This window comes from Oncorhynchus mykiss, chromosome 25, assembly GCF_057628025.1.
Source record: "Oncorhynchus mykiss isolate SJ-2025 chromosome 25, ASM5762802v1, whole genome shotgun sequence".
Taxonomy (NCBI): Eukaryota; Metazoa; Chordata; class Actinopteri; order Salmoniformes; family Salmonidae; genus Oncorhynchus; species Oncorhynchus mykiss.
The window spans coordinates 40,854,991-40,882,906 of record NC_143046.1 but is presented as its reverse complement, the minus strand read 5'-3'; the positions used below and the strand labels follow the sequence as shown (position 1 = coordinate 40,882,906).

The following is a 27,916-nucleotide window of genomic DNA, read 5'->3' as shown; positions in this document are numbered from 1 at the left end:
ATATTTTCGTTCAGTGTAGATGTACTGGATGGCAAGAAGATGTGCCCCAGTGATGTCCTGGGCTGTCCGCACCACCCTCTGTAGAGCCATGTGATCGAGGGCGGTGCTATTGCCACACCAGACATTTACTTTTTGAGGATTTGAGGGCCCATGCCAAACTTTTCCAACCTCCCGAGAGGGAAGCGGGGCTGTCGCGCCATGTTGACGACCGTGCGCTTGTGTTTGGATCATTTTAAGTCTTCAGTGATTTGGACACCGAGGAACTTGAAGATCTCGACCTGCTCCACTGCAGCCCCATCGTTGATCGTTCATGATCAGCTCCTTGGTCTTACTGACATTCAGGGAGAGTTTGTTGTTCTAGCACCACACTGCCAGGTCACTGACATCCTCCCTGTAGGCTGACTCATCTTCGCCAGTGATCAGGCCTACCACCGTCATGTCGTCAGCAAACTTGATGATGGTCCTGGAGTCGTGCGTGGCTACGCAGTTGTGGGTGAACAAGGAATAGAGGAAGGGACTAAGCACACACCCCTGTGGGGCCCCTGTGTTGAGGGATAGTGTGGCGGAGGAAGTCCAGGATCCAGTTGCAGAGGGAGGTGTTCAGAGCACCAAGCTTGGTGACGAGCTTGGAGAGGACAATGGTGTTGAATGCTGAGCTGTAGTCAATGAACAGCAATTTCACATAGGTATTCCTCTTATCTAAGTGGGTGAGGGTAGTGTGGAAAGCAATTCAGTTTGTGTCATCTATGGACCTGTTGGGGCAGTATGCAAACGAGTGGGTTTAGGGTGTCTGGGATGATGGAGCTAATGTGTTGCCATAACCAGCCTCTCAGAGCACTTCATGATTACAGATGTAAGTGCTACAGGGCGGTAGTCATTGTGGCATGAAGCTTTAGAGTTCTTGGGGACAGGAATGATAGTGGTCTTCTTAAAACATGTGTGGATTATAGACTGGGACAAGGTGAGGTTGAAAAGTGCCCTAATATGCCTGCCAGCTGTTCTGCCCATGCTCTGAGACTGCTCCCTGGATTACTGTCGGTCGCGCGTCCTTGCAGGTGTTGACCCGATTAAAGATGTTTCTCACGGCGGCCTCGGAGAGCGAGATCACCCAATCCTCTGGGTCGGTGATGGCCATCCCACCTGGCACGACGTTGCTGTTTTCAAAGCTGGCATAAAATGCATTGAGTTGGTCGAGTAGAGAGGCATCATTTGGGCAGATCACGGTTGGATCTTCCTTTGTATTCCGCAATGGACCGTAGCCCCTGCCACATGCGGCGAGCGGCAGAGCCTGCGTAATTTACATTGTCATTTTGCTCATTTGATGACTCTGCAGAGGTCATAGCGGTAGTTGTTGTACTTTTTGTACTACCATAACTCTAACAGGAAGGAGGGAAAATCATGTTGGAAACGAGGATGAGCTCAGGAACTGAAGTCTCTTGGACAGGCTAAGACTTGAGACCATGCGGGTTGAGACCTATGGAACAGTATTACCATGAGCTATATGTATTCCTTTCATACAACATAGTCATAACTGACTGGGAAGACAGCCTTAGTACTGCCTGTGAGTCGGCCCTCTAGAACTGTAATTCCCTACATGGTTCCTTCACAAGCTAATAAGGCACTCCTGTGTTGTGTGAATGGAAAGGGGAATACCTAGTCAGTTGTCCAACTGAACGGCATCAACTGAAATGTGTCTTCTGCATTTAATCCAACCCCTCTGAATCAGAGAGGTGTGGTGGGAGGGCAGTCATAATCAACATCCACGTCTTCGGTGCCCCGGGGAACAGTGGGTTAACTGTCTTGCTCAGGGGCAGAACGACAGATTTTTACTCAGAAGTAGAGTTGCACTTCAGTGACGGTGCGTCGTGAAAGCCATTGAAGGCTGGAAACCGGGCCCAGATCTGAGTGTATGATAGGGGTATGAATAAAAGATGGAGGAACTGTTATACTCAAGCAGTAGACTTGTTCTACCGCTTCTCCATGAAAGCACTGCCGATGGCCTTCACAAAGCAGAATTATGCAAAATGTTGCTTTAATGAATTGGTCTATGTATCAAATAGTGAATCTGAACTGGCAAAAAGCAAGCTAACAAAAACGCTGATATTTTCCTAAAGGCCGCTTCAAATTAAGAAAATGTAATATATTCAACTACCACTATATGGTAGTGTATGGCACTCCACTTATGCCAACATTTATCCTGTGTGAAGCAACACACAGCACAACAATAAAAAGCAAGTATTCCAGTCTATTCAAACCTCAGCACACCCACCTGTTGAGCCAGTGTCCCAGGTCAGGCAGATGAACCCACTGCACCCCGGTCTGGTTGAGCGAGCGCAGCAGACGGCAACACGCCAGGGTAAGCAGCGGTGTGGCCAGGGCCAGCCACCTCTCTGAATCTGCGCCCGTCACCCCCAAATCAGTCAACGGTGAGGCGACCGCATCCCCCTCTTTGGAAGGAGGGAGGCAGTCTTCGTCCTCCGAACACCCTATGACGCCAATGTTGGCACTGCGCTCCCGGAAGTACTTGCGACAGACGTCCTGGAAGACGACCAGACAGAGGGTGTTGAGCAGGAAGTACCAGACCTGGTGCTCCTCCTCCACGAAGCTGCTGGCCGACAGGCTAAGGGTGTGGCCAGCTGTGCCAGCCAGGAGCAGAATGTCAAGTTCTGACAGCGACCACCCACTGCCGCTGGCACGGGATGGAGACTAGGGGAGAAGGAGACAAAGAGAAGATGTCATATTAGGCTCACAGGGCGCTACTGGAATATAAACAACTAATTACACATAAACACATTGGCCAAACCACAGCATAGAGTTGACTTCACATCAAAGCAATACAATTAATACAGAGTAACCTAAACTTACCAAAACGATCAAGATAAAGGCTGCAATTAAAATCACGGCCAATACGTTCTAGTTGAAGTCATTTTAACACAATAACATATCAGGGAGCACAGATGCCCCAACCTAGAAAGAGAAGGCTTTTTGATGGCGTTCCCAAGATCCTGACCTAAGCTGTTAGAAAGCAGAACAACAACAACAACAAAGAGAGAGTCTATTTCTATTCTAGGACCATGCGTGTGTTTGTGTGTCTGTGTGTTTTCGCCCCACACTGAGTTGTAAAGTACTACCCCTGGTCCTGTGAACTGGGGCTTGTTGTTGACTCAGTACTCAGGGGGAGCCTGACAGAGTGAGTAAGTGGACTACTCTGATCCCACTAAGTTAACGCACTGTCATTGGGGACAGCAGCTAAAACACACAGGGACAGAGTGTGTGTAACGTGCTTCAGGGCCACGCAAATCTATTGACTGACTATTGAAATCTATTGTCTGTATTGTAGTATTCATTTTCCTTCCCTCACACTCCCTCAAAATGGTACGAGTAAAGGAAACATCATGAAATAAATTATTACACAAACAAAAGAAGGTGAAGTGATCGCTTTCCATAAACACAGGACCCCCCCCCCCGGTAGCGTGTCACGGTAACACTGTAACAGAGAGGGGCTTGTCCTCGCCAAGTGCCGCTCACGCATCGGCGGGTGGGGCGCACCATGCCAAAAGCTCAGCAGAGGGGAAAACGGAATGCGTAAGCAGAACTCTGTTTGTGTAAACCAAAGTCAGGGGGGGGGGGAAACACCCTTTCTTTGTTCATCTCTCCTTTCTTCATCATCCCTCTCTCCCTCTGTTGCTTCAAGGTCCCTGAGCTGAGGGACGGAGGGTACTTGAATCGCAACAGCATTTGCCTGGAATGGTCTCACATCTGCCAATTTATCAGATTTGTTGGGGTTGGCCGGGATTTAATGTACTGTCTGCTTATGGCTAACAAAAATGAGTGTCAAACCGTGGCTATATACAGTCAGGAACAACATTCGAATCAAATCACATTTTATTGGTTACATGCGACAAATACAACAGGTGTAGACTTACTAACAAGCCCATTCCCAACAATGCAGAGTTACAAAGACAAATACTTCCTAAGTACATAAAAGGTAATAGTAACACAATAAAATAACAATAACGAGGCTATATATAAGGTTTACAAGTACCGAGTCAATGTGCAGGGGTACCAGGTAGTTGAAGTAATTGAGGTAATACAGTATGTACGTGTAGGTATGGGTAAAGTGACTGGGCAAAAAGGATAGATAATAAACAGAGTAGCAGCAGTGTTGGTAGTTGAGGTAATATGTACGTGTAGGTAGAAGTAAAAGTGACCAATCGGGATAGATAATAAACAGAGTAACAGCAGTGTTGGTAGTTGAGGTAATATGTACGTGTAGGTAAGGGTAAAGTGACTAGACAATCAGGATAGATAATAAACAGAGTAGCAGTCCCAGTGTCCTTAGCTTAGCGATGAGCTTAGAGGGCACTGTGGTGTTGAATGTTGAGCTGTCGTCAATGAACAGCATTCTCACGTGTGTTCCTTTTTTATCCAGGTGGGAAAGGGCAGTGTGGAGTGCAAAAGAGATGGTGTCGTCGGTGGATCTGTTAGGGGGCGGTATGCGAATTGGAGGGTGTCCAGTGTTTCTGGGATGATGGTGTTGATGTGAGCCATGACCAGCCTTTCAAAGCATTTGATGGCTACAGATAGATGTGAGTGCTACGGGGCGGTAGTCATTTAGACAGGTTACCTTGTTGTTCTTGGGCACATGGACTATGGTGGTTTGCTTGAAACATGTAGTTATTACAGGCTGTACTTACAGTGCCTTGCGAAAGTATTCGGCCCCCTTGAACTTTGCGACCTTTTGCCACATTTCAGGCTTCAAACATAAAGATATAAAACTGTATTTTTTTGTGAAGAATCAACAACAAGTGGGACACAATCATGAAGTGGAACCACATTTATTGGATATTTCAAACTTTTTTAACAAACCAAAAACTGAAAAATTGGGCGTGCAAAATTATTCAGCCCCTTTACTTTCAGTGCAGCAAACTCTCTCCAGAAGTTCAGTGAGGATCTCTGAATGATCCAATGTTGACCTAAATGACTAATGATGATAAATACAATCCACCTGTGTGTAATCAAGTCTCCGGATAAATGCCCCTGCACTGTGATAGTCTCAACGGTCCGTTAAAAGCGCAGAGAGCATCATGAAGAACAAGGAACACACCAGACAGGTCCGAGATACTGTTGTGAAGAAGTTTAAAGCCGGATTTGGATACAAAAAGATTTCCCAAGCTTTAAACATCCCAAGGAGCACTGTGCAAGCGATAATATTGAAATGGAAGGAGTATCAGACCACTGCAAATCTACCAAGACCTGGCCGTCCCTCTAAACTTTCAGCTCATACAAGGAGAAGACTGATCAGATATGCAGCCAAGAGGCCCATGATCACTCTGGATGAACTGCAGAGATCTACAGCTGAGGTGGGAGACTCTGTCTATAGGACAACAATCAGTCGTATATTGCACAAATCTGGCCTTTATGGAAGAGTGGCAAGAATAAAGCCATTTCTTAAAGATATCCATAAAAAGTGTTGTTTAAAGTTTGCCACAAACCACCTGGGAGACACACCAAACATGTGGAAGAAGGTGCTCTGGTCAGATGAAACCAAAATTGAACTTTTTGGCAACAATGCAAAACGTTATGTTTGGCGTAAAAGCAACACAGCTCATCACCCTGAACACACCATCCCCACTGTCAAACATGGTGGCGGCAGCATCATGGTTTGGGCCTGCTTTTCTTCAGCAGGGACAGGGAAGATGGTTAAAATTGATGGGAAGATGGATGGAGCCAAATACAGGACCATTCTGGAAGAAAACCTGATGGAGTCTGCAAAAGACCTGAGACTGGTACGGAGATTTGTCTTCCAACAAGACAATGATCCAAAACATAAAGCAAAATCTACAATGGAATGGTTAAAAAATAAACATATCCAGGTGTTAGAATGGCCAAGTCAAAGTCCAGACCTGAATCCAATCGAGAATCTGTGGAAAGAACTGAAAACTGCTGTTCACAAATGCTCTCCATCCAACCTCACTGAGCTCGAGCTGTTTTGCAAGGAGGAATGGGAAAAAATGTCAGTCTCTCGATGTGCAAAACTGATAGAGACATACCCCAAGCGACTTACAGCTGTAATCGCAGCAAAAGGTGGCGCTACAAAGTATTAACTTAAGGGGGCTGAATAATTTTGCACGCCCAATTTTTCAGTTTTTGATTTGTTAAAAAAGTTTGAAATATCCAATAAATGTCGTTCCACTTCATGATTGTGTCCCACTTGTTGTTGATTCTTCACAAAAAAATACAGTTTTATATCTTCATGCTTGAAGCCTGAAATGTGGCAAAAGGTCGCAAAGTTCAAGGGGGCCGAATACTTTCGCAAGGCACTGTATTAATGAAGCCAGTGACTGACGTGGTAAACCGCTCAATGCCATCGGATGAATCCCGGAACATATTCCAGTCTGTGCTAGCAAAACAGTCCTGTAGCTTAGCATCTGCTTCATCGGACCACTTCCTGTTTGAGTTTCTGCTTGTAAGCAGGTATCAGGAAAGTAGAGTTCTGGTCAGATTTGCTAAATGAAAGCCGAGGGAGAGCTTTGTCTCTGTGTTTGGAATAAAGGTGATCTAGAGTTTTTTTGTTTTTTTTGCACAGGTGACATGTTGGTAGAAATGAGGTTAAACAGATTCCAGTTTTTCTGCATTAAAATCACAGGAGTGTCGCCTATGGATGAGTATTTTCTTGTTTGTCTTGTAGAGCTCGTTGAGTGCATCCTTTTTTAAATTATTATTATTTTAAAAATTTTACCCCTTTTTTCTCCCCCAATTTCGGGGTATCCAATTGTTGTAGTAGCTACTGTACGGGCTCGGGAGAGACGAAGGTTGACATGCGTCCTCCGATACACAACCCAACCAACACAACCCAACCAGCCGTACTGCTTCTTAACACAGTGCTCATCCAACCCGGAAGCCAGCCGCACCAATGTGTCGGAGACTACACCGTGCACCTTGGCTAGCGCGCACTGCGCCCGTCCCGCCACAGGAGTCACTGGTGTGCGATGAGACAAGGAGATCCCTATCGACCAATCCCTCCCTAACCCGGACGACGCTAGGCCAATTGTGCGTCACCCCACGGACCTCCCGGTCGCGGCCGGTTACGACCGGGCACGAACCCCTGGGCGCGAACCCAGGGACTCTGATGGCACAGCTGGCGCTGCAGTACAGCGCCCTTAACCACTGCGCCACCCGGGAGCCCTTGAGTGCATCCTTAGTGCCAGCATAGTTTTGTGGTGGTAAATAGACCGCTATGGAAAAATATGGTATAAAACTCTTGGTAAATAATAGTCTACAGCTTATCATGAGGTAATCCATCTCAGGCGAGTTAGAAAATCTCGAAATAAGCTGAGACTTCCTTAATATTAGAGATCGCGCACCAGCTGTTGTTAACAAAGAGACACACAACACCCCCACGATGTTACCAGACACTGCCGTCCTTCCGATGCATAGAAAACCCAGCTAACTGTATATTATCCATGTCCTTGTTCAGACATGACTCCGGGAAGAAAAGCATATTACCGTATTTCATGTTCCGTTGATAAGAAAATAAATACAATTATTGATAGTAGAGGTCAACCGGGATTGCTGATTAATTAGGGACGATTTCAAGTTTTCATAACATTCAGTAATCGCCATTTTTGGATGCCGATTATGGCCGATTATCTTGCAATCCACAAGGAGACTGCATGGCAGGCTGACCACCTGTTACTCGAGTGCAGCAAGGAGCCAAGGTAAGGTGCTAGCTAGCATTAAACTTATCTTATAAAAAAAACTATCAATCTTAACATAATCACTAGTTAACTACACATGGTTGATGATATTACTAGTTTAACTAGCTTGTCCTGTGTTGCATATAATCAATGAGGTGCCTGTTAATTCATCATCGAATCATAGCCTACTTTGCCAAACGGGTGATGATTTAACAAAAGCGCATTCGCGTCAGGGTATATGCAGCAGTCTGGGCCGCCTGCCTCGTTGCGAACTGTGTGAAGACCATTTCTTCCTAACAAAGACCATAATGAATTTGCCAGAATATTACATAATTATGACATAACATTGAAGGTTGTGCAATGTAACAGCAATATTTAGACTTTAGACTTGATAAAATATGGAACGGTTCCGTATATAACTGAAAGAATAATCGTTTTGTTTTCGAAATTATAGTTTCCGGATTTGACCATATTAATGACATAAGGCTTGTGTTTCTGTGTGTTTATTATATTATAATTAATTCTATGATTTGATATTTGATAGAGCAGTATGACTGAGCGGTAGGCAGCAGCAGGCTCGTAAGCATTCATTCAAATAGCACTTTCCTGCGTTTGCCAGCAGCTCTTCACAATGCTTGAAGCACAGCACTGTTTATGACTTCAAGCCTATCAACTCCCGAGATGAGGCTGGCAATACTATAGTACCTATAAGCACATCCAATAGTCAAAAGTATATGAAATACAAATGATATAGAGAGAAATAGTCCTATAATAACTACAACCTAAAACTTCTTAACTGGAAATATTGAAGACTTAAAAGGAACCACCAGCTTTCACATGTTCTCATGTTCTGAGCAAGGAACTTGAATGTTAGCTTTTTTAAAGGTCACATATTGCACTTTTACTTTCTTCTCCAACACTGTGTTTTTGTATTATTTAAACAAAATCAAATTGAACACGTTTCATTATTTATTTGAGACTAAATTGATTTTATTTATGTATTATATTAAGTTAAAATAAAATTGTTCATTCAGTATTGTTGTAATTGTCATTTTTACAAATATATATATATAAAAATCAGCTGATTAATCGGTATCGGCTTTTTTTTGGTCCTCCAATAGCAGGTCCTTTAATAGGAATAAACATTATTGGCACCTGTGTTTTTTATATCTCTTCTGCATTTGCATCTTTCTTTCAACACCAAACCCACCAATGGTGTGCACGGCCAATAGCTCTAGATTCATGTCATCTAACCATAGCACCGGTTCTGATCCAGTTGCCAATGCTGTTTAGCAAACGGCAGGCCTTTGTTGGATGACATGAAAAGATATCTCTTTTGCACACAAGCGGTGGGTTTGGCATCTAAAGAAAGATGCAAATGCAAAAAGAATCCCATACCTATTGTAAATATGGAGGAGGATCTTGGATGTTATTGGCTATTTCGCTTCTACTGGTCCTGGGACCATTGTTAAGGTCAATGGTGAAAGTCGCCGCACTTGAAAAGTGTGGTTTGAATTGAAGGAGTCAGTCCATAAGCGGAGACGAAAGATATCAAGGATCTGGAAAGATTCTGTAAGGAGGAATGCCTAAGATCTCTCCCAAAGTGTTCTCCAATCTCATAAAAAGTTTTAGAAAAAGACTCAGTGCTGTTATCCTCGCAAGGTGAGATATTGAAAGGTGTTGAAACAAGGGTGCCAATAATTTTGACCCATATCTTTTTGAGTAAAAATATTTACTTGTGAAACAAAATCTCTTTCTCTGAGCAATTGTATTAGTAAAAACTAATATAATTTCCCAAGATTTTTTAGCATACAATATAGCTCAATATTTAAACTCTTTATTTTATACAGTCTTTTTTGCTAATCTTTACCATGGGTGCCAATAATGTTGGACCTAACTGTATATGCTAATCCAACAGCAGACTGGCACACTGCTGGAGATCTCGTCTGGTCGTAACGTGCGTTTAGCATCAACAGGGAAGTTTGTCACCCAAGTGTTTTCCTGCTTACCTAATGGCACCCTATCCCCAGGGCCCATTGGGCACTAAATAGGGAGTAGGGTGCCATTCAGGACGTAGCCATTATAACTCCACTTTTTTTTTGCCAGACCGTCTTGGTTTGTCACACAAAAGGAACCCCACAAGGCTCCCTCCTCTCCCCCTTCGGTTTCTGAAGGCATGCTGACACAGACATAGAGCCAAAGTAAACCTGTCATGATGCATCCAGTGGCGGGACCTCACTTCAGTTCATCACAGACACATCCGGTCAATAATTGGAAGCGATGCAGTGTTTCCCGCCATTGGCACCATGTCTAAAAGTTGTCCTGGAACATCAAACGAGCCAATGTAAATCATTGCCTGCTAATCCTTTTTTCAGAAGACATCAACTGTTATGTCTGGCAAAAACCAAACACTGCATTCCACAGTAAGAACCTCACACAAACGTTCAAGCATGGTGGTGGTAGTGTGATGGTAAGGGGATGCTTTGCTGCCTCAGGACCTGGATGACTTTCCCTCATTGAAGGAACAAGTCAGGCCATCCATCTGTGAGCTGAAGCGTAGCTGGGTCATGCAGCAAGACAATGATCCAACACACACAAGCAATTCTACACCATAAAGACTCAAAAGCAACACACTTACAGTTCTGGAATGGCCTAGTCAAAGTCCAGACCTAAACCCGATTAAGATGTTGTGGCAGGACCTGAAAAGAGCAGTTCATGCTCGAAAACCCACAAATGTCGCTAACTTAAATTGTACGCCATGCTGTGCGCAGTCAAAGGAAAATGACACGTTTGCTAACTTGGTCAGCTACGTAATAAAATTTGTCTGTTTTCAACAAATCAACAGTTTTAGACTATTGTATTTTAACCAAGAAAGCTAAATAAATGTTCAATCAGTACTGAGTGAATGAGCAAAATCATTTCGGAATGAACGCTTCCAATCTGTCCATTTAAAAGGTCTGTCAAAATCAATGTTTTAAGAACAGGGTTCGTAGGGTTAACGTTTAGAGTTACCGCCTGTGGATATGAAGACTGTGGGTTTGTCTCCCAGAGGATACATTTTGACCCCTCCCACACACACTTATTTGCATTAATTAGGTGGCTCTTAAAAGAGCCTTTGGGTCCGTGGAGTGGCAGGCAAGTGGCAGTGAGTGTGGTGGTGTGTAATATTGCGTGTGTCTTGCTAGAATGGAGGAGAGACCAGCTTTCAGATTCTAAAGGAACAGGTTGTTGCCCTCATTGATTGAGATGCACGCCATCTCTACGGTACTTCCCAAGGACACAGTGCTTTATGGCAGAGTAGTGGATTGTGGGCAAGCGCTTGTCACAGAGAAATAAATGCAAGCTGGCCCATGTGGAGCAAACAAACGACTTATGCCAATTCCAATGCACACATGGTCATTCGCACACTATCAATACTTAAAATGTATGTTCTGTTCCAAATCTGTGCATATCCCATCTGTTTTCATATTTATACTGTCAAATATAAATAAGGGAATGTGTGCTCTTTTATTGGAGTTGAACATTTGTAGTTAAAGGATTTAGAGCAGATTTGTAAATATGTATATCGTCGAGAGCGTTTGGTACTTGTATTTTACAGGGGTTTCTCAGCATTGTTTGTATCTGGAGTTGTCAAAATTGTTCTTGACGATCCACAGGGCTATAAATGTTTTTTTTTTTTTTCAAGTCCAGTGCTACCACACCTGATTCTACTACTCGGCTGTTCATCAAGACCTCAGCTGTTCATCACGACCATGAATAGTAGAATCGGGTGTGCTAGAACTGGGATTGAACACAAAAAAAAGCCTACATAAAACTGCAGCTTCTCAAGAGCAATTGTGGCCATCCCTGAATTGTATTTACAAAGTTGACTATATCTGACTGACGAATGTACATTTGGTTGTAAATGCTATATTTAGTGATAATTCACTTTTGTTTCTAGGTAATGTAGATTGCTCAATTGTCTTAGGAGAAATCAGGACATTGTTCTCCCCCAGTTTACTCCAAATTGGCTTAAGTGAGTTTCTGTTTTTTTGCTTCCCTCTGGAAAATCAGCTGTTAATATTAAATAAATACTAACAACTACATTATCTCTGTTGACATTTGTGATTACTGTTTACTTTTAACTACATTTTATTGCTGTGTTATGCTGTATTATAATGTGGTATAATAATGTTGTGTAAAAAAACATGAAAAAAAAATGTTTTAAGTGAGAAGTATGCATGGTCTGAAGCCAAAAAAGACAGGAAATTCACATGAGCACCACAATGCCTATTCCATCCATGCTCTACCAAGGTTTTCCAGCACACAGCTTTGGCCTACTACGCTTTGACCTACTAAAGTAGCTATAATGGTATTGTACTTCAAACTATGTGTAGGCAGGTTTCTTAGGATTCAAACCTTATCCAACAGCCTACTTCATACTCTTCAGATGAATAATGGACTTTACAGTGTACAGCTATTACAATGTATACAGTACCAGTCAAACGTTTGGACACACCTACTCATTCAAGGGTTTTTCTTTATTTTTTTTTACTATTTTCGACAAGGTAGAATAATAGTGAAGACATCAAAACTATGACATAACACATATGGAATTATGTAGTAAGCAAAAAAGTGTAAACAAATAAAAATATTTTAACACCCTTGGCATTCTCTCAACCAGCTTCATGAGGAATGCTTTTGCAACAGTCTTGAAGAAGTTCTCACATATGCTGAGCACTGAGCTGCTTTTCCTTCACTCTGTGGTCCAACTCATCCAACTCATTCCAAACCATCTCAATTGGTTTGAGGTCAGGTGATTATGGAGGCCAGGTCATCTGATGCAGCACTCCATCACTTCCTTCTTGGTCAAAAAGCCTTTACACAGCCTGGAGGTGTGTTTTGGGTCTTTGCCCTGCCGAAAAACAAATGATAGTCGCACTAAGCGAGCAGGTGTGTCAAAGGTTTGGATTACCTCATGAAGCTGGTTGAGAGAATGCCAAGAGTGTGCAAAACTGTCATCAAGGCAAAGGGTGGCTACCTTGAAGAATCTCAAATCTATTTTTATTTGTTGAACTTTTTTGGTTATTACAACACAGGTGTCCATTATTCTTAAATGGAAGAACTTTGGAACAACCAAGTCTCTTCCTGGAGCTGGCCGCCTGGCCAAACTGAGCAATTGGGGGAGAAGGGCCCTGGTCAGGGAGGTGACCAATAACCAGATGGTCACTCTGACAGAGCTCCAGAGTTCCTCTGTGAAGATGGGAGAACTTTCCAGAAGGACAACCATCTCTGCAGCACTCTACCAATAAGGCCATTATGGTAGAGTGGCCAGACGGAAGCCACTCTAAAAGGCACACAACAGCCTGCTTGGAGTTTGTCAAAAGGCACCTAAAGGACTCTCAGACCATGAGAAACAAGATTCTCTGGTCTGATGAAACCAAGATTGAATTATTTGGCCTGAATGCCAAGCTTTACATCTGGATGAAACCTGGCACCCTCCCTACTGTGAAGCATGGTGGTGGCAGCATCATACTGTGGGGATGTTTTTCGGCGGCAGGGACTGGGAAACTAGTCAGGATCGGGGGAAAGATGAACGGAGCAAAGTACAGAGTGATCCTTGATGAAAACCTGCTCCAGAGCACTCACGGCCTCAGACTGGGGCGACGGTTCACCTTCCAACAGGACAACAACCCTAAGCACACGGCCAAGACAATACAGCAGTAGCTTCGGTTCAAGTCTCTGAATGTTCTTGCGTGGCCCAGCCAGAGTCCGAACCCGATCGAACATCTCTGGATAGACCTGAAAATAGCTGTGCAGCGACCCTCCCCATTCAACCTGACAAGAGTTTGAGAGGATCTGCAGAGAACAATCTGAGAAACTCCTCCAAATACAGGCGTGCTGAGCTTGTAGCGTCATACCCAAGATGACTCGTGGTTGTAATCGCTGCGAAAGGTTTTTCAACAAAGTGCTGAGTAAAGGGTCTGATGGTATTTCCATTTTTAATGTTTAATACATTTGCAAAAATGTCTTAAAACCTGTTTTTGCTTCAAAATTATAGGGTACTGTGAATTATTTATTTTTTTGTCAATTTTAAAATAATGATGTAACGTAATAAATTGTGGGGGAAAAAAATCAAAGGGTCTGAATACTTTCCGAATGCACTGTATATCTCTCTCTGTCTTTCTCTACGTTCTTCTCCTCTGTGTCAGCACTTTCTGTTAGTTGCCAGAAGAGAGAGAGAGAGAGGAGGCCACTTTTTCAAACATAATTAAGAAAGCTAAATGACACTGGTGACTTAGAAGTAGAAAGAAACAGTTAGTCTTTAAAACTTTTTCTGGAAAGGGTAATTCATTTGAATTATTCACCTCTCTTTATGTTGCATGCTTGAGGTGCCATTTTGAAATCAATGCAAACATATTTGGTCTTATGGTTTTAATCGTATGACTTGCAGGGACAGAAATAGGTAATTACAAAGAAATGACAGCATAATTTCGAAGACCTTTTGTCTCAAACGGTGTATTTTTGATTAACATGCAATGCAATTATTTAACCGGTCTGCTCAATATATACAGACGTGCTCAAATGTGTTGGTACCCCTCCACAAAAAATTAAGAACGCACAATTTTCTCTGAAATAACTTGAAACTGACTAAAGTAATTGGCATCCACCATTGTTTATTCCATATTTAATAGAAATCAGACTTTGCTTTTGATTATATATTCAACATAATATTGTAAATAATAAAACAAATGAAAATGGCATGGACAAAAATGGTGGGACCCGTAACTTAATATTTTGTTGCACAACCTTTAGATGCAATCACTGCAATCAAACTTTTTCCATAGGTCTCAATGAGACTTCTGCAGCTATTAACAGGTACTTTGGCCCACTCTTCCTGAGCAAACTGCTCCAGCTGTCTCAGGTTTGACGGGTGCATTCTCCAGACTGCAAGTTCCAGCTCTTTCCATAGATTTTCAATAGGATTCAGATCAGGACTCATAGAAGGCCACTTCGGAGTAGTCCAATGTTTTGTTCTTATCCATTCTTGGTTGCTTTTAGCTGAGTGTTTTGGGTCATTTTCCTGTTGAAGGACACATGACCTGCGACTGAGACAGAGCTTTCTGACACCGGGCAGTACGTTTCGCTCCAGAATGCCTTGACAGTCTTGAGATTTCATTGTGTCATGGACAGATTCGAGGCACCCTGTGCCAGTCGCAGCAAAGCAACCCCAAAACAGAACCGAGCCTCCTCCATGTTTCACTGTAGGTATGGTGTTCTTTTCTTTGAAAGCTTCATTTCTTCCTCTGTGAATGTAGCGCTGATGTGACTTGCCAAAAAGCTCCAGTTTTGACTCATCTGCCCAAAGGACATTCTCCCAGAAGGATTGTGTCTTTGTCAATATGCATTTTAGCAAAGTCCAGGCTGGCTTTTTAAAATGTTTTTCTTTCAAAAGTGGAGTCCTCCTGCGTCTTCTGCCTTGCAGCCCACTTTCGCTCAAAAAAGCGACGGATGGTGTGATCAGAAACTGACATCAAATCAAATGTTATCAGTCACATGCGCCGAATACAACAGGTGTAGAAGAACTTACAGTGAAATGCTTTTTTACAGTGTTACTTTTTTAACCAATAATGCAGTTTAAAAAAAAATACAGATAAGAATAAGAGATAAAAGTAACACGTAATTAAAGCGCAGCAGTGAAATAACAATAGCGAGGGGGGGGGGGGGGTACCGATACAGAGTCAATGTACGGGGGGGCCACCGGTTATTTGAGGTAGCATGTACATGTAGGTAGAGTTATTAAAGTAACTATGCATAGATGACATCAGAGAGTAGTAGTGGTGTAAAGAGGGGGTGAGGGGGGCACTGCAAATAGTCTGGGCAGCCATTTGACTAGAAGTTCAGGAGTCTTATGGCTTAGGGGTTGAAGTCTGTTTAGAAGCCTCTTGCCGTGCGGTAGCAGAGAGAACAGTCTATCACTTGGGTGGCTGGAGTCTTTGACAATATTTAGGGCCTTCCTCTGACACGCCTGGTATAGAAGTCCTGGATGTCAGAAAGCTTGGCCCCAGTGATGTACTGGGCCGTACGCACTAACCCTCTGTAGTGCCTTGCGGTCGGAGGCCGAGCAGTTGTCATACCAGCCAGTGATGCAACCAGTCAGGATGCCCTTCACCTTGGAGTTCAGCTTGTATCTCTTTGGCAGTTATCCTTGGTTCTTTATCTGTTCAATCTGGGGTCGATTTTCCTCTTGCAGCCGTGCCCAGGGAGGTTGGCTACAGTTCCATGGACCTTAAACTTCTTAATAATATTTGCAACTGTTGTCACATGAACATCAAGTTGCTTGGAGATGGTCTTGTAGCCTTTAACCTTTACCATGCTTGTCTATTATTTTCTTTCTGATCTCCTCAGACAAATCTCTCCTTTGCTTTCTCTGGTCCGTGTTCAGTGTGGTTACCACAATGATACCAAACAGCACACTGACTACTTTACTCTGGTCCATGTTCAGTGTGGTGCACACAATGATACCAAACAGCACAGTGACTACTTTACTCTGGTCCATGTTCAGTGTGGTGACCACAATGATACCAAACAGCAGTGACTACTTTACTCTGGTCCATGTTCAGTGTGGTGACCACAATGATACCAAACAGCACAGTGACTACTTTACTCTGGTCCATGTTCAGTGTGGTGACCACAATGATACCAAACAGCACAGTGACTACTTTACTCTGGTCCATGTTCAGTGTGGTGACCACAATGATACCAAACAGCACAGTGACTACTTTACTCTGGTCCATGTTCAGTGTGGTGACCACAATGATACCAAACAGCAGTGACTACTTTACTCTGGTCCATGTTCAGTGTGGTGACCACAATGATACCAAACAGCACAGTGACTACTTTACTCTGGTCCATGTTCAGTGTGGTGACCACAATGATACCAAACAGCACAGTGACTACTTTACTCTGGTCCATGTTCAGTGTGGTGACCACAATGATACCAAACAGCACAGTGACTACTTTACTCTGGTCCATGTTCAGTGTGGTGCACACAATGATACCAAACAGCACAGTGACTACTTTACTCTGGTCCATGTTCAGTGTGGTGACCACAATGATACCAAACAGCACAGTGACTACTTTACTCTGGTCCATGTTCAGTGTGGTGACCACAATGATACCAAACAGCACACTGACTACTTTACTCTGGTCCATGTTCAGTGTGGTGTACACAATGATACCAAACAGCACAGTGATTACTTTTCTCCATTTAAATAGGCTGAATGACTGATTACAAGATTGGAGACATGTGTGATACTAATTAAATTAGTTTGAAATATCACTATAATCAAATCATTTATTATCTTTTCTAAGGGGTACCAACATGTGTGTCCAGGCCATTTTAGAATATCTTTGTAGAATAAGCAATAATTCATCTCTTTTCACAGCTTCTTTGCTTTATTCTATGACATACCAAAGGCATGCAAGTATACATGATAAAATAGGTTTCAATTTCATCACTTTTCAGGAGGAATGAAGCATTATTTCAATGAGCTGTAAGTGTACCAACAAATTTGAGCAGGTCTGTATAATGTCGATGAAAGGGAATAGGCTACTGTGGTCAGGGAGGATCAGAGAAGAAAATGCACTAGCCTAATTCTTCAAGTGATAGTTCTCTCCAAGGTCAGTGTCAAATGTCTTCAGACCTCAAAAGTGGTCTGAAAACGACCATTAGGTTGAGCGTAACATTTGACCAGTCTTTAGAAGACAAAAGAGCTACTAATGTCTCATTGGAGATGGCTCTCGGACAATGTACTCACCTTACCAGGGGGCTTTGCTCCCTTCCTGGCTGCCATGGATACCAGAATGCAGAGCAGGGCAGAGGAGAGGGCCACTGCCCCGAACACCAGGCCCCAGGAGAGGCTGCAGAAGTAGCAGGCGCTCTCGGCCGACGTGCACACCAGCATGTGCACGGAGAAGAGGAGCAGGCACAATAGGTAGAAGGGCAGCGAAAGCAGAGCCGAGGACACAGGGAGATCCACCTCTGACGCACCGCTCAGTGCCTCGGGCATGGCCAGCAGCAGGAGGAGAAGGAGCTGGAGAGAGAAAGAGGAACGCACACACTCAGTCCAGTCATGGATGTAAGCAAAAACAGACTCACAAGGGTGTGCAAATATGCACATACATAATGCAAAAACACTGGACAGACCAAGCTCACCTTTATAGCTACAAGTCTTTGCAACTGTCGCATGAGGTCAATGAGTCATACAGTAAAGGAAACAGAAGATAGAGAGAGATGGCTGGATAGATGGGCAAACTACGAGGTAACACTGGAGTCAATGTGTGAACAGAGTGCAGACATTTGTCAATCTGTGGTCGATGTGGCTTGGATTGAGTCAAAGCAAAAGCATAATTTGTGTGCTTCCCTATATTTGCATTTTGGCTTGACTGAAGTCTTTCACCTGGAACCTTTCATTGTGCCATCTTGGAAGAAAATATGGAAGCTCTTTCTTTTCAAAGTAAACAAGTACATGGAACACAAGAGACAAGAGTTCCAGGTCCTTTGCTACGTAAATCCCTTCCTCTTCCCTTTCTCTCTACGGACAAAATCTATCAGGGACCGTGCAGTGGAGAGTAGACTAGTTGCCTTGTCCTTGAGTATCGACTGGGACAAACTGCTGACGTGTCCAACTTTTTCATTTTGGAAACAGCCTCTTTTCTCTCTCTCTCTCTGCTTCTTTCTTCCTGATAGAAGGCAGTCAGTTCAGCCTCTCGAGGGACACTTCTTAGTTTCTATTCAGAGTTTGGGATATTTTTTAGTCAACTTTCCCAACTGCTCCCAATAATACTCGCTGGGGAGTCTATGCAGAGCGTTCTATGTCGTGCTGCAATTAGCAGTTTTATTTCTGAAAAGAAAGAAAGAACTTGTAGGGAAACGGTCTTAAAGTGCGAGCATGACAACAAACCCAGTGAACTCAATGGAAACTGAACTGAAATTTGAGTACAAACTGGAATAAATGCAAAGCATTTCTATCTTTGTCGTTCATATCTTATTTATTGTGCGTACAGTATTGACTGTTGCTGAGCAAATTCTAAAAGGAGGCAATCTTCTAAACCCAGAGACGTTACAACATACAGTATATTCTACAAAAACAAGTCCTAAAAAAACATCTCACAGCTCCACCAATGATCCAAAACGGTCCAACGTTAAGTCAAACCCTTACACAAATAACTTAAGTGAGCAAATGCCAACACGTTCCGTGATTTTCTTATGATTATTGTTTTCCGCTTTTACCGGCAAATTGCCTGTTTGCATATTAAAGCCTCATCTCCAAGATGAAACATATTGAAATGAACGTAAGGTGCGACTGCAACAGTCAGCATGAGAGCGCAGCAGATTTGTCTCTGTTCATTTGTTTCGAAGGGAACGCATGGGAATTGCCTCATCCAATATTGTTCACATGGAAGATTTTTGTCGTACAAGCCCAGGAAAGTTGGAAAGTTGTATTGTTACGGAGCCCTTTTTGCACTTTTTTGGGACCTATTTTCACATACGCCGCTGCTACTGTTTATCATCTATCCTGTTGCCTAGTCACTTTATTTATAGTTATGTACATATCTAAATCCATTACCCTGTACCCCTGCACATCAAATAGGTACTGGTATCCCATGTGACATTATATAGCAATTGTTACTCACAATATATTTACTAGGACTTTTATTATGACTTGTTATCACTTTTCAATCATTTCTCCATTTTCGTTCTCTATGCATCGTTGGGAAGGGCCCGTGGGTAAGTAATTTCACTTTTAGTCTGCCCCTGTTGTTTACGAAACACGTGACGAAAACATTTCATTTTATTCGATTTGAACCTGATAATCAAACAGCACGCGCACACACACCTCACTTCATTAGAGACCCTTTGTCCAAGTGTTTGGTAGCAGCAATGTTGAGAAGTAGCGCCGATAAAGATCAAGATCATCATCTAAAGTTATCACAGACAGAGGAAACAGAATTATCTGTTATCCAATCAGAACTGTGGGGAAGTTATGTTCTAACTGTAGAGTTATTCCCACGCTAGCGCAAGGCCATTTTAATAATTGAAGGCTATATCAACACTCTCTGTAAAGGTAAACCACGGGATTAAGTCAAGTCAAGCCTTAAATCAACATTAAAACTGTTCATTAAAATGTATTGTGTTCTATGAATATGCCTAGATATTGGATCACTTCAGCAGCAGAATTGGCATCTTAAAATGCAAATATTTGGATGTGGGTTGTGTGTGATACGTACCATATGACACCAGTTTACTCATTTAAAAGTGCTCATTTAGGCTAATACCATTCAATATGAAAACCATCAGCAATATCCCACCATGGTCACACATATACCATGCACTGGCATGCATATGTACTGTACATAACACTTTTGGTATAATGTATACAAGTGTTCTGATCAGCATGTAGTGGCAGCCCCTGACATGTCTATGACAACACCGTATTCAAGTACTCAATTGTGTTTCTCAGTTACGCTGAATGATCTGTGTTGCACTCAACAACCCCCATTCTGTCACATCTCTGGGAAGCAGAGGTGCTGTTGTGATAACATTTTATACGTCTGATATCTGCTTGGAAGTGAACTTTTAGAGTCTGCTATTGGTCAACAACTCGAATTCAAACAGGTCATATGGGTTATACATTGATCTTAGATGAATTGTCTCTCTCTCTTTTGCTCATGTCCTGCTTTGGTGAGGAACCTACACTGCCTCTCTCTCTAGCTCCTCCCCATGGACCTTTTGTGGCATGGTCTTTAGGACCTTGACTTCTCTCTCTCCCTCTTTGATCAAGCCTAGAATAATGCCAGTAATAACTTGAAATTTGTGGTTTAGCCTTGTATGTGAATTGATTCAGTTTGCAATTTAAATCTACTAGCATTGATCATTCAATTCTCAGACATTTCTTGATAGCCTATTCCTGTAACTAACAACAGTCCCGCTTGCACATTGCTAAATTGTCTTTATGGAGTCAGATAATATTTTAATAGACTTTGCATAGTCTTATTATGGCTTGCATGCAAAGTACATGTGTATGTATATGTATATACAATATATATATATACAATATACAATATATACAATTATTTGCATATTTTTTTTTTTTACCTTTATTTAACTAGGCAAGTCAGTTAAGAACAAATTCTTATTTTCAATGACGGTCTAGGAACAGTGGGTTAACTGCCTGTTCAGGGGCAGAACGACAGATTTGTACCTTGTCAGCTCGGGATTTGAACTTGCAACCTTTCGGTTACTAGTCCAACGCTCTAACCACTAGGCTAGCCTGCAATGTGATTTTCTGGATTTTTTCCCCCTCATTTTGTCTGTCATAGTTGAAGTGTACCTATGATGAAAATGACAGGCCTCTCTCATCTTTTTAAGTGGGAGAACTTGCACAATTGGTGGCTGACTAAATACTTTTTTGCCCCACTGTATATAAATATTTATATACACACACGATATTACCGAGTACATCATCACCACTATCATGTAACTTCCTGTCCCTCAATCCCAGCTCTGGGGTGAAGTTCCCCTAGGTACAGATCTAGGATCAGGTTCTCCCCCAATCCTAACCTTAACCATTCGTGGGGAAAATCCCAAACTGACACAAGCGTCTGGGGGGGGCAACACCCCACTACCCACCTGGAAGACGAGGACCACGCCCACCACCATGGAATACATGTCATATTTGCCCATCTGCTTGCTGAGGGCCGCGCTCATGACCCTGAGGGCCTCCAGGTACTGCTTGAGCACCTTCTTCCCCATGCTGTTCAGCACCTCTGACGTGTTGCCCTCCACCACCAGCTTCAACCAGTTCCCATGGGACTTCTCCGCCACGCGGAACTGCTCGTAGCCCTCCTCTGTGGGCGAGAGAGAGGAGGGAGGGAGGGAGACAATTATGAGAGGAGGAGGGCGAGGAAAGGAAGGTGTTATGCCAAAATGTGAGTGATATCAGATGTCAATCAATTTCACATGAACAATACTACTACTAGTGGTAGTAGTTTTTTATTTATTTTACCTTTATTTAACTAGGCAAGTAAGTTAAGAACAAATTCTTATTTTCAATGACGGCCTAGTGGGTTAACTGCGTGTTCAGGGGCAGAACGACAGATTTTGTACCTTGTCAGCTCAGGGATTTGAACTTGCAACTTTTCGGTTACTAGTCCAATGCTCTAACCACTAGGCTACGCTGCCGCCCCGTAGTAGTTGCGAAGGTAGACACACAATAACTAACAGAGGCACCTTTCAAGAATGTGTTGTATATGTTGTACAGCGGCAATAACACAATAATACACTAATAGTTACTCCTGTGTTAGTAAGAAACCACGGGTAATGATTTACACACATTTAATTAGCGAAACGTGCTTAAATCATTTGCGCCGGAGACTTGGAGAAAAGTACAATCGATAACCAACTCCATATAATTTGTATGCAGATTTATAGCTCCATTAGTCCGCTCGTAATTCACTTAACATTGCCAACTCGTAGCCAGGATATGAAAAAAAATCCATTCAACATTGTTGACTTTTCTGTATTAATTTCATTCAAGCATTTTAATAACCTTCCAAAATAGCATTTTGGGTAGGGTTGGCATGGTAATTGTATAATTATGTAGCCAACGATTATGGAAGGAGACCTTCATGAAAATAAAATAACCGTCACGACCGTTCCAAATTTCCAGGACCATCAGAGCCGTAATTTTGGGAACAATAACATTCAAAAGTAGAGTATAATAAAACAACCCTTTGCTTTGGCTTTGTCCAACTGTTCTAGAACGCATACAACTCGACTGATACCCATCGTTTGCTGGCGCCTCTATCTGAATCATTTGAGCATAACTATGATAAAACGGAGATTGTGATGATGTCAGACACAGGAACGGAGGTGAAAATATACGAGCCTTCAGCCATAGGCATGAATCAAACAATACAAACAGTCCTTGGTCAGAGTGAAAGTGAAAGTGGGATTGGTCAGAGGATGGCCTTTTTAGGTATCCACAAGATGCCTGAAGTTATTAGCAAATCAAAGATATTAAAAAGACAGTGTAAATGAGAGTGAGAGACATTGGCTGTCTACTCTAATGTGAACTGTCATTACACTTTCATCAGTGATGGACACGAAAAAGTACCAAAGTAATTCAGGTTGATGAATGCGACCCATTGTTGGTTGACAGACATACAGCCTATAAATATGACATATTTTGAGGAGACTAGCTCTAAAAAGTAGATCATATACAGTATGTCTCTATAAATTATTTACTAGCTGTACTGCCAAAACTCTACAATTGTATCCCCATCTTACAACAGCTGCCACTTCAACAGACACTTACACTGCAGATAATGTACCCAATTATACAGCTAAACACCGATTACAGAAACAATAAGAACTAATTAATTTACTCATTCAGTTACTGTATACTACACACAGGATCCACCCTATGTCCTGCTTTGATTTCTCAGGTGACAAATTCCTCAAACATAAGCAAAAATGACACGCCATCCATTCATAATGAAACTGTAATTTAATTAATTGATCATGGGTTAGGAGAGATGAATACCCTGGCCTGGCATAGACAAGGTTTTTTATCATCTCCCCATCGTCTCCTAATACGATTATTACTGGGTCTGCTTTGTGTTTTCATTTTTGCTATGGAAAAAGTATTGAGATACTGTTATCGTCACAGCCATAATTGATAACGCTCGCTATTCATCATTTAATTCTTCTGTTATCCCAATTTTGTGAAATGCAAAGTTTATTACAGCATATTTTAATGAAACAATGGTTTCGCTTTAGCTGAATCCACACAAAAAAGTATCTAATCATTTGAAAAACAGATATCAAAAGAAGTGGGAGTTGTCAATGAGGCTGAGGGCGGTACTTCACTTGTAGTACAAATAATTCCAACAAGTCGAGGACTTCCTCAATAATCCACTGTCATATTGCTGAGTCATGCAACCATCAGTGTTATTTTTCTCTTCCCACTGAGGTGGCTGGCCAAGTTTTCAGAGAAGGGGATGCTACGGCACTTAGGACAGAAATTAGCCACGTCAGCAAGAACACAAACCTCTGGTGCCCTCCTGTTCCCCTCATTTGTACCTCTGTACCTCCTCCACTCCAGAGAAACAAATAAATAAGCTCAATCAATCTAATACCAAGACAGACGGTTGGAGAAGAAAGAAATGAGATGGGAAAAGCGCTGTATTGCAATAAGAAGTACAGGTTATATAAACTGGCCTGTAACTATTTTAAAGTAACACTATTTCCCTTCAGGAAGAAAGCATGTTTGAACTATGCCTAACATGTGGGAGTGTACTTCTTGAATCGCACTGTAAGGGCTGGTTTTGTTGAGCACTTTCATCTCCGCAGAGTAAGAATAAAGTGTTATATGGTTGAGTTTATTGAATTTGGCCCTGGATTGTGGTTGTTTCACCTCCTAATCAAAATGTTTAGTTTCCAGCTCCTCTGTTCCATTCGGGTGCACAGAGTACAGAGATTCTCTGAGAGTATTAGGTGCGGCAAGAATCCAAATGAATATTTAAAAATATGAACATTTCAAAGTAAGTAAACAGTGTTTTCTTCAATGGGATTCTTCATTGAAGTGTTTGTTGTCAATCAACAACAGACAAATGGTTTTCATGCACATTTGTTCACTTGAGAAATACTGCACCAAACATTAGTTAGATGTAAAATTGTGCGACTAAAATATCCTCAGAAAAACATTAAACGTTAATTACAGATTTCTTGAGTTATCTTAGATTAATTCTGACTATTTTGAGGACAATATGAACAAACAGTACTATTTTCTATTAAAGGAGTATGCGAGCACACTCTTTTGGATTCGCCTAGCCAAGTTTGGCTAAGTACCAGCCGAACGGAAGCTTGCGGAAGGTTTTAGGAGTTTAGTGTATATTTGAAGTTTGATCATGTAACGTTACACAAAATCTTGTCCATTATTAACTTGCTAGCTAAGCCTGAGCAATTCACTTCATATTAAACTAAAGAGAAACTAACCAACCATCTAGTGAAACACTAAATGCTATGCTCCTTCCATTAGCAAGTGAACTAGCTAGTTAGCTACAGAGGCATCAAATTTACGAGACAAAAAAAAAACACTTTAAAAAAAAACCTGTCAAAATTATTTTATATTTCGTCTCTGTGTTTTCCAAATTTCCTTCAATTTGCCAGAGGCTGCTGAATGTATCTCACCAGAGAAAGCAGCCGAGCGAACGAAACAGCGCCCCGCTGTGTTGTGTGTCTATCTACACACAGACATGGGGGGAACAGAGGATAATATAAATGTAGAGTAATGAGGGGATGTAAACCAGGTGTGCGGAAAAACAAGACAAAACAAATGGAAAATGAAAGGTGGAGTGGCGATGGCTAGAAGACCAGTGATGTCGACTGCCGAACGCCGCCCGAACAAGGAGAGGGACCGACTTCGGCGGGAGTCGTGACACACACACACACACACAAATCAGTACCATGGAAAGCCACATCATACAATATTTAGCTTACGTTGATATACAAAATATTTTTGGGGTATCTTCTAGTTGCCACTGTATTTAGACTAAGCATAGGTGATTAGATTATGTTGAAACCAGCAGATGAAATCACTGGTGACCAATATAATTGCACATAGTTTAGGCAGCAGTAGAGAGATGTTGTTGTTTTGACAACTTTCTCACTGTCTATCAGACTATGCATTTGTGTCTGCCCCGGGGTCCTCACTGCCCGTGTTTCATAGCAAGTGAGTCATGCTACAAGATAGATAGAAGATGCTCACGGATGGATTTTGCATTTTGGAATATTTATAAGTGGCAGTTGGGATGTCGTGTTCATCGTCTCAATGCTCATTTGGGCCCAAACCACTTGCAGACTCGAGTGATCACTATCGAACAGAACAGCAAAAGCAAATGGCCACTCAATAAAAGGCTTAGTGTTCGGTTCGAGATCGACATTCGTGACACACATCAGTCAGAGGTCACAATCCAGACAAAATCACAATGTCCGCCCCCTCCATGAACGCCCAATCGCACTAAAATATGAACATCTAAAAATGTGTACCAGCATCTTTTTCATTCCAGCACTGTATGTAATTATTCACGTATGCTTGAGATCCACATGTGTAAGGTCAAAATGGGAAAGGGCCGAGCAGCCTCGATAAAGGCACTACTGTGTCAGTCCAATTTGTTCGGCCACACTGTAATTTAGCCTACTACAGCCGAGCGGTTGAATTTAGGATCAGATTACTTGCTGTGTCCTTGGCTGGATGTGACATTTTTATTGTATTTTTTAAAATGTAACCTTTATTTAACTTGCATATTAAGGCTGCCTTAATCAAGGTGACTGACTGGGACAGCAATAACCACAACCTTGCAGAGTTCTCTTTAAAATCAGCCACCCTCACCAATTGCCCAACTCTCTCTAGCAGAGATTTCTCACAGATTACCAAACCCATACGGTCCTCTGTTCCTTCTACTGAGGAAAAATTAAGAGCCTCTCAAAAGGAGCTCCAGTAATTTAAATATGTGATAAAGACAAGAAGAAGAAAAAAAGATGAGGTACACACGTCACAGACTGAATTTCGCATTTTCACTATGTCTTGTCTGGGCTTGTCAAGACATTTGCTGTAGGTGTGAGATGGTTGTTTGTGTAGATGTCTACGCATGTCCATTGGGTATACAGTAAGGACAATCTCACAAGGATGCTATGCGGTTCATGTCTCAGAGTTGTAATGGCCAGATTTCACACTCAATATTTAGGTCCACCGCTTGTAAAGTTGTCCCAGAATCACTATGGAAACTAGCGAGTGAAAAAATGGAGCTAAATAATCTGTAGTGTAGACAAGGACCTTCCTGGCAGCCATTTTAGATCCAACTCAGAATAGTAATTTAAGGCCTGTGTGAGTTCTCCTTTCTCTTGAGCTACTGTACTGCAATATAAATATGTTTTAAATGACAGTTGCAATAAGCAGCCACTGTGATTGATTAGCATGTATTGGTCTACAGTAATGTGCATTCAGCATTTAGAGGCCCATGGGGTGACATAAGACCGGAGCCCCAAAATACAAGTAGGAAAGAGATGGACGGGAAAGGGTGGCGGGTGAATTGATAGACAGTGTTCAAATTATGAACATATATTTATTTAACCTTTATTTAGGCAGGGGGAGTCCCATTGAGACCAAGGTTTCTTTTTTGAGGGAGCACTGCATGACAAGACCAAGCAATTAATCAATCAATGGAGGAGCATTAAGAAACCCATAAAGAAAAATACAAAAACACAAAATCCCCCCCAAAAAAACCTTGATCCTCAGCGAAGTCCTCTACCAACAATCTGAACTTTAGGGTATTCTGAAGAGAAGTTTCTTCGCACCTCACGTATGGAACAAAAAGCTGTGATTAAAAGATGATTGAGAAATCTGTGAGGAGGAGAAGACACACTCTTTCTAAAATAATAAGCTGAAGCTGGTATGGTTGATTCATGGTACATCAGTGCCCCAAATTCTCCAGTTCATCTAGGATGATTATTCAAGCTAAATGTTTGTGGAAAACGCTCACAATGCAGTCAGAATAAGCGGATTGAGCGGATTGACATCCCATCTACATCATTGGTCGTGATGTGTGTTTTGTCCTATATTTCTATGTTTTTTGTTTTTTTTTAAGTTTTGATTCCAGGCTCCCGTCCCCCCAGGAGGTCTTTTGCCTTTTGGTAGGCTGTCATTGTAAATAAGAATATGTTCTTAATTGACTTGCCTAGTTAAATAAAGGTTAAATAAAAATAAATTACATTAAATTAACACACATGCAATACATTGAGAAATACTGCTCAATGCTATAGTCTGCAAGGTAACACACACAGAGTGTGATTACCCTCTCATGAGGGTGTGGTGTATGTGTTGTTGTAGTCAAATTCCATAATTAATACCTTTCGTCACTGTTAAAATACTTCATTTAAACACAATCTTACCCTGTAACTAGGTAGATCTCTGTGTGTGTGTGCACGTGTGTATGTCTGTGTGTATCCATTTACACTCCCCTCCATATGCCTTTGGACAGTGAAGCTAAACATTTTTATTTGGTCCTATACTCCAGCATTCTGGATTTGAGATACAATGTTTCATATGAAGCAACAGCACAGAATGTCACATTTGTTTTGAGGGTATTTTCATACATTTGTTTAGCAG

General features: G+C 42.1%; 1 protein-coding gene across 3 annotated transcripts in view; it reads right to left on the bottom strand.

The window, feature by feature from the left end:
- The window catches only part of LOC110505154 (GPI ethanolamine phosphate transferase 2, catalytic subunit), a 124,557-nt gene that overhangs the window by 43,200 nt on the left and 53,441 nt on the right, over nucleotides 1-27,916 (bottom strand). For 2 of the 3 annotated variants that reach the window (XM_021584178.3, XM_021584179.3), the window contains exons 7-9: nucleotides 21,376-21,593; nucleotides 17,501-17,776; nucleotides 2,270-2,706 (exon numbers count right to left, since the gene is read on the bottom strand). In XM_021584178.3, coding sequence (XP_021439853.2) covers nucleotides 2,270-2,706; nucleotides 17,501-17,776; nucleotides 21,376-21,593 — 931 coding nt within the window. Of the gene's footprint in view, nucleotides 1-2,269; nucleotides 2,707-17,500; nucleotides 17,777-21,375; nucleotides 21,594-22,475; nucleotides 22,661-27,916 lie in introns of those variants that run through there. The other variant, XM_090219903.1, reaches the window with a different exon arrangement.